At 46.7% G+C, this 8,242-nt stretch overlaps 1 protein-coding gene across 1 annotated transcript; it reads left to right on the top strand.

Annotated features, from left to right (window-relative positions):
* The first annotated feature begins 6,047 nt into the window (after nt 1-6,047).
* LOC110683131 lies at nt 6,048-6,800 on the top strand. Its single transcript, XM_021859481.1, has one exon. It carries the CDS (start codon nt 6,048-6,050, stop codon nt 6,798-6,800), a length of 753 nt encoding a protein of 250 aa, XP_021715173.1.
* The last annotated feature ends 1,442 nt before the right edge of the window (nt 6,801-8,242 follow it).

The following is an 8,242-nucleotide window of genomic DNA, read 5'->3' on the forward strand; positions in this document are numbered from 1 at the left end:
AGAAGCGTGCTCTGAGTTTTGTTATGCATCATGGGGAGCTCCTCCGGAAGGGGTACCTACAGCCGTTTTTGAAGTGTGTAACCCCGGAAAGGGGAAGAGAAGTCCTAGAGGACCTGCACGCGGATTTTTGTGCCTCACACATAGGCGTCAGGTCCCTAGCTAGAAGAACCAGACGGCAAGGGTACTTTTGGCCCACTCTTGAGGCAGATGCCATGGATTTGGTGAAACGGTGTGACAAATGCCAAAAGTTTGCCCGGTTGATACATCGACCGGCAACTGACTTGACAGCCATCCACAGTCCGGTTCCGTTCGCAAAGTGGGGCATGGACATTCTGGGTCCTTATGCGCCTGCATCAGGCGGTCGCCGCTACATTTTGGTGGCAGTGGACTACTTTACCAAATGGGTCGAAGCAGAGGCGGTTAAAGGCATAAAAACAAAGGATGTGATCTCCTTCATCTAGAGAAACGTCATCACACGGTTTGGGGTCCCAGTGTCCATGGTTTTTGACAACGGACCACAATTTGAAACGCCTGTCCTCAAGAGCTGGTTGGGGGACCAAGGAATCTACCATTGTTTTGCATCCGTTGGCCGTCCTCAGGAAAACGGGCAAGTTGAGGCTTTCAACAAGCTAATCTTAGACGATATAAAGAAGACGGTGGAAAGAGCCGGTGGACTATGGGCAGAGGAATTACCTCATGTCCTTTGGGCCATCAGGACAACTGAAAAAGGGGCAACCGGTGAAACCCCATTTCTTATGACATACGGCACCGAGGCGGTACTCCCCATTGAGCATTATGAGCCAACTCTCCGCATCATGTTGTATGATGAGGAGGCCAACTGGGAAGCCATGCGGCTTGCACTGGATGCTCTCCCAGAGCGAAGGGGCAACGCAGCCTTGCGTCATGAGATTTACCGTCTGAGAATGACAAGAGCCTACAACAAGCGGGTTCACAAACGGCCCTTGAAAGTAGGAGATTTTGTGCTTCGCAAAATGGAAGCAACCGGTAGGGCCAATGAACAAGGCAAATTAACCCCAAATTGGGAGGGACCCTACCGGATCTTTGAAGAAGTACGAGACGGCACATACCGCCTGGAAACCCCAGACGGTAGAAAGCTGCCTAGAACCTGGAATGTAGACAATCTCAAAAAGTACTACTTCTAGAAATTGTATAGCTTTTGTAAACTTCTGCATGATTAATGAGAAAAATTTACTACATATGCTTACATACGCCATGTCTTGTGCTTACCACAAGCGGCTCTTATTATAAAATTTCCATGCGCCATGTCTTGTGCTCAACACAAGCGGCCCTGAGAACTAACGAATCATCCGGTGACACCCATACGGGTGGATTCATCGAAGAGAACATCTCCCATTTGGGTGGAAAATTGTTCTAGTGATCAAACGTCAGGCGGCCCTACCCACCTGAATGATCCACCGCACCAAAGAAACGCGGGCTAGCATTCCCAAACATGCAACCGGCTCACTCTTTGGGTTAAGTACCACCAAGGGCTGGTCTCAAAACAGACAGCCGGTACCCAATGTCGCCGCCTGATCCACTAAGAGAAGGCAGGCCTCAAACATTTGGTTTAGGCCATAACCTATGCAAGGGTGTCCTTGCAAAAGCCCAACCGGCAAATGGACGCCCTAAATCTACGAAAAGGCCTTTACAAAAAGACCAGCCGGCAAATCAGTAGAACCCGGATGGCATTCATTCTAACGTTTATGGATAGCCGCCTGGCACCATGTCACTTCTGCCAGCCTCCTATCCAGGGGCAATTACCCTAACCCCAACCAGTCATGCGGAAACATACTTGCAAAAAGTAAGCAGCAAAATTTTAATTTTTTGCAAAAAAGTGCAGAAGAAATTGCAAGGAAATTCATTCAAAAGCCGGCTCAGCCGGTGAAAATGTGAAATGTTTACAGAATAAACCGGCACAGCCGGTGAAAATGTATATCAATACTCAAAATAAAAAATAACAGCTGAATAAGCCGACCCTTCCGGCGCTATTACAAAATAATGCACGGCACGCAGGCCGGGAGGTCGTTGCTATTCTAGCTGCACTGTCACCCGGTCAGCCTGAGCCTGGTTCCCTTCCGGATGAGCTGGGTCGGTGGTGGGAACAAAGCCGAGAGCAACCTCATCCTCGACTGCCTCTTTGTTGCCAGCCGCCTCCGCCTGCATCCGCAGGAACTCGGTCTCAACCCATTGCTCATAGGGTTCAGGCCCCGGCTTGCCCTCCTCCTCAGCCAGAATGGCAAGATCTGCGTATTTGTAGGCAAGCTCCCAGACGTTGTAGTCTGTACCCGGATGGATAATGGAGAACGCCCTCTTCATCCGGTTTTCGCAGTCCTGCTCATTCTCCTCAATGAGCCGGCTCTGTTCAGCTTCAAGAGTGGCCTGGAAGTTGCTCTGTGCAGCAGCCGCCTCTTTGACCATGAGGTCACTTTCCTTTTGCAGGCATACATTGTTCTTCTCCGCCTGGTCCAGCCGCTTGAGGGGCTCCTCATGCTTCTTGAGCTCATCTTCAGCATTGTCCAAGGCCACTTTGAGGTTGTCCGCCTTGGTCTTGGACTCAGTGAGGGCCTTTTAGAGGGCCTTGACCTGATCCGCCTGTCGCATGATTATAGATTTAGTTTCTAAGTCATGCACAATCATTGAATAGTAGGCAACGCTATGTGCGTCATCCGCAGAACGTTTGGCTCGTCTTTCCTCCTCTTGTTTGCGGATGTAGGCCTTCTTGAGCCCCTCCACGCGGAGCAGTGCCTGCAATAACACAGCCAGTATTAGTAGAAAAACCGGATGTGCATACTACAAATAAAATGCCGGATTGGTCCTCATCAACTTACATCGGCCAGGTCGACCATTACACGGTCGGCATTGAAGGTATTGATTCCAGGAATCGCCTCCTTCTCGTCCCGGGGGACGACTTTCAGCATGGCCTGGGCATACTGAGCAGCATCCGGCCAGCGTGGAGAATTATCTGCACCAGAAACAGACGGTGAGAAAGCTGCATATGCTCCGCCTACGGACAGTCGGCTGATCGGAGAATCTCCCGGCTGAGACTGGGAATATGACTTAACCCGCATGGGTAGGTCAAGAAGCGTGAGGTTGAAGGGGTTTGTACCTTGTTGGGAAGCTCTCTGGCCCCCGGCAGAAGATGGACCGGTTGTGGTCCTTATTGGGGTGACCTCTTTCGAGGCCAATTCAGCATTAGACCCGCCTGGGGTCTTTATTGTTTTACCGCCGGTAGTAGCCCGGGCGGTGGAAGCGGTTTTCTGCACCTTATGTGCAGGCTCCTCAACAGACGGCCGTGGCCGGATCTGTTTTTGCAGGGAGCGAGGGGTTTTGCCCCCATCCTGAAACAAAGTCACAAACGGTCAGGTGAAGAAATAGCCAAAATAGCACCACGAAAACCTAGTTAAGAAAGAGTCAGGCAGTCTAACCTTTTTAGCCGCCTGAGCGGCAAATTTCTTCTCCAGATTCTCCTTTCGGATATCTGAAGCCTTTTTAGCGGGTGTCTTGGCGGTGGGCAACATGTTCTTTGCTTCTTCTGCAAAACACAAATCAAATACATCCGATTAAGATCATAATAATATCACACATTGCAATCAAAAGAAAATTGTTAGCCGGCATAAAATTAACAGGCTGAGGCTGGTAACCTACGTCTTTCAAACATGCTGCTAAGCCCGCAGGCGGACAAGAAGCACTCGTCCCTAAAAAATTCGTGTTTGGGCACCCAGTTCTTGGGTACCCTTATTATCTCTTCGGTTGAGAGAGTGGAAGAGGTTAGCTCAAAAAAATCCGGAGTCCAATATAGCCTCCCTATCATTATCCGGCACTGGGGGCAGCCGGCACTTCTGCCCCAAAAGTTCTGGCTTCCGGTTGTAGGTCCGGAACTCCCTATTCTCCTCTTCAGTCGGAGCTTTAACCAGATAAAACCGGTTCTTCCAGTCCGACCATTTAGACGGCTTATCCAGCGTCATCAAGTATTGAGGATAAGTCATCAAGGTGTACCAGGCTCTCCAGCCGCCTGGGCTTCTACTTAAATAATGCATATGGGCAAACGCCTCCCAGCCGGGGTTGAGATCCTGCATCTCGCAGGCGGCGATATACCCGAGTATGTTCACCCAAGAATTAGGGGTGAGTTGCCAGACGCCTAGGCCATATCCCCTAAGTATGGCCTTTATCGTGTTGTGAAGAGGTAAGCGGAGCCCGGCTAGGAAAGCCGCTTCATAGCACCCAAACCAGCTGTCCGCATTGGGTTGGTCATCCTCCCATACAACCGTCCCATACTCCCCTGGTACTGACAGCTTGTAACCTCCTCCAAGCAGCCGTTTGGTGATGAAGTCCCTTAGGGAGGACCTCATGAGGGCCCTGTCCTTGAGAGAGACGGCAATCATGAGAGGGTCGTTTCTACTTTGCCAAGTAGGCCTCTCCGCCTCCTCTCTATCTTCAGACTCGGTCAGGTAGCTAGAGCTACTGCTTTTGATACGACCGGCATCAGAGCCGGATGGGGAGTTGGGATCCTCATCGATGGATCCTGGCAGCTCAGCCTCCTGAGCAGGGGAAGTATCCTCGTTGTAGGAGCCTAGGATGCTATCGCTTGGGGTGGCGGGAATGCCCTCGGATGATTCTCTAGCCACCTCGTCCGGGGCTTGTCTCTCAGGCGACAACTCGTCTGAGTTCCCGCCTCTGTAATTAGGGTCTATAGTTGTTCTCCTAATTCTGGCCATCGTGTCCTACACAGACACGGAGTCGGTCAATATAGGCGTTGAAAAAGGGAAATTCCAAAGATCAGAGGCGGCAGATCCAGTTCTAGACTCAGCCGTACTAATTGACCGACTGAGTTCACAACTATGTTCCGGGTATGGGTATAAAGGGTCCATCTACCTATGGGACTAATAAATAAAAACACAAGCAAAAGACGCAAACGGAAATACATGGAAAAGCAAGAAGGAATAGAGACGGTACCTAGAGGAAGGGAGAATTTGCTGAAACCTCAAGAAATTTCTTGGGGATGCTTGCAAAGACACAGATGGTCTGAAAACCGGCTGAGTTCTCTTGGGTACCCTCACGAAAATCCTTTGGTTGCTCGCTACAACACAGGCGGTCTAAAAACCGGCTGCTCTCAACTATCAAATTTTCGTCTGCTCACAACTCTCAAAAACCGGCTGCTCTCAACTATCAAATTTCCGTCTGCTCACAACTCTCAAAAACCGGATGCTCTCAAAATTCAAGAAATTTCGCGAAGTTTGTAAATGAGCTCTCGAGGGTGCCTCCTCCTATTTATAGGGTTTGTCCCAGAAGGCGAAGAGTCACGGCCCTTCCCCTTCTGCTTTTCCCTCCTCTTCCTTTAGTTAGAATCTGAAGAGGTTCAAAAAAATAAATAAAAAATAAAAAATTTCTCAGGCGCCACGTGGCACCTTGCCACGTCGGCACCTGAGAGGGGAAAATGTTTGGGGGTAAAAAACACCCCAGCCACGTGGCCCTATGGCTAAGCAACACGTGGCACCCAGCCATTGGTCAGCAGGGCTCCAATCCCCTGCTGACACGTGTCCCATGAACCCTAAATGGGTAACCAAGACTCCCCACTATAAATAGTGGAAGGACCCCCATTAAAGGGGCATATTCAATACATTCATAAATACATACACCAAACCCGAGCAAGATTAATTACGGAATTCTCCCATTACGTGAGAAGTAATTTCACTATTTTACGCACTCTTTTCCTCCTGTACGTAACTGACTTGATCGTCGGAGGCGGAGCTCCAACCAACCGGAGACTTCGTGGTTTTGCAGGTACAGGCGGTGAAGGGCAGTCTCGGAATTGTAACTCTCCCGCAGGACACATAAAAAAAACCCCAAAACAGATTCCTTGAAGATTTCTCATGTTACTCTTCATAATTTAAAGAAAAAGGGAAGGCTGAGAACACACAGAAGCAGTAACAAGCCAGCACTGACATCAGACCGCAAGGTAGCTAGAAAGAAATGAGTTGTCACATATAAACCCAGTCACAGCAAATGAGGACTCTACTTTTGTTGACATGAACCATGTCATACACATTGATGAGAAATGGTTCTATCTCAATCCTGATAAGAGGAGATTTTATCTCCTCCCTAAGGAGAAAAATCCCTACAGGGCGCAACAGACAAGAAGATTCAAGCTAAAGGCAATGTTCATGGCAATCATTGGGAAGCCATTGTATGACACAAATGGGGAACTACTCCAAGATGGGAAGTATGTCATATTCCCATTCACAATCAAAGAGAGAGCTAAGAAATCAAGCAAAAATAGAGCAGCAGGCGCATTGGTTATCAAGGCACTCCAAAATGTCAACAGAGAGGTTATTAGAGATATGTTACTCACTAAGGTCATACCAGAAATTGTGTCTAAATGGCCTGAAAGTCTGCCCAAAAATGTTGTCATTCAATGGGACAATGCAAGGCCTCACCAAATTCCCAGAGATGAGGAGTTCATTGTAGCAACAACAGCAAATGGGTTCAACATTCAAATTGTATTCCAACCAACACAGTCACCTAATTTGAATGTGTTGGATTTAGGCTTATTTAGGTCAATTCAGTCTTTACAATATCATTATTTTCCTAGCAACCTAGATGAGCTAGTTGAGAAAGTCATTGAGTCTTATGACACATTCAAACCTCAAGTCAACAAGTACATATGGGTGACTTTGCAAAGATGTATGATAAAAATTCTGAAGGCACAAGGTGGGAACAAGTACAAAATATCCCACATGAACAAAAAGAAAGTTGAAAATCTTGGCATTCTACCAGATTAAGTTGAGGTGAAAAAGGAAGTTGTGATGGTGGCTGTGGAGTACCTAAACACCATGTTTAGGCCAACAACTCAAGGCAATCAAGATGCAGAATAAGATATGGAGGTAGATGCAGACTAAGGGAATCATCAGTCCAGACCACAACACAAGAACAACATGGACTGCCACACATAACCACTTAGCTGCTTTTATCTTTTTTTTTTTTAATTTTGTCTGAATGAATAGGTGGTTAGGTGTATTTTGTTTATTAGGATGATCCAAACATCTAAGGCAGTCATATGTAACTTCTTTTTATCATGTTAAGGTCCATTTGTATCCACATTTTGATTGAAATGAAAATGATTTTTGTTGTGTGGCCAATAAATCCATCAGAAGAGTGTGCATGATTGTTGAATACAACACTGCATCACAAGGTTACCTCAACAACAATCTCTATAAAGGGATTGTTAGAGAAAAACTCTTGTTTGAAGTGTAATTCAATGGAGTCCCTTCATCATTTGGATTAGAAAACACCGCTCAAGTCAATGTAATGGGGGACTCACTACTTGAGTGTATCAAAACACAAAACATTGGGACTCCTTTATGAACAAATGTAACAATATAAAGGGACTGACAATGTTCTCTACAGAAATGATCATTGAGAACAGTCTAAGATGCAAACAACCCAACCTCACAAAACCAAGCACTCAATAGCCTCATCATTCATCAATCAAACTCCCCTAGGTACCAGAAGTCGTCGATAATCCAACACCAAATCATCAACATAAGTCAAACAACAATTTCCACCAATCACCACCAATATTATCCAACAATAGCCAACAACAATGTCCATCAACAGCAAACAACAATTTCTAGCAATCACCAACAATAACCAATAATAATTTCCAACAATAACCAACATCCTAGGCCCAACAATAACCAACAACAAGCACCAAAAATTACCAACAATATCCAACAACAATTTCCAACATAATCAGAAATAGGAACAAAGATCCAACATGCTACCAGAAGCAGAAGAGAGATCCAACAAGCCAACAACACTCATGAAAAATAATCAAAGGATAGGGACTTATAATCAACATCACATACAGTAAACAACACCAACAACGAAGCATAGCAAATATAGCCCATCAATAACCAACAATCATGAAAAAAAATCAAAGGAAAGGGACTCAAATTAAAAATGAAAGAACTTAGGGTTAGGGATCATTACGCAAGCAATCACTCTGAGAGTTAAACCTTAGGGTTCATCCTCCTCACATAGTGCTTGAAAACATGGCCCTGAATTTCATCAACTTCAAGGGGAGGGACGCTGCTGGTAGCCTTCTTTGAAGGAGGTGATGAACCCTCCTCCTTCTCAGGCTCATCATCAGAGGAAAGCTCAATACCTCCTTATCAAGAAGCCCACGGATCTGCCTTAATTAGAGCCACCAGCGCTGCCTTCC

This window comes from Chenopodium quinoa, unplaced genomic scaffold, assembly GCF_001683475.1.
Source record: "Chenopodium quinoa cultivar QQ74 unplaced genomic scaffold, ASM168347v1, whole genome shotgun sequence".
NCBI classification, from domain to species: domain Eukaryota; kingdom Viridiplantae; phylum Streptophyta; class Magnoliopsida; order Caryophyllales; family Amaranthaceae; genus Chenopodium; species Chenopodium quinoa.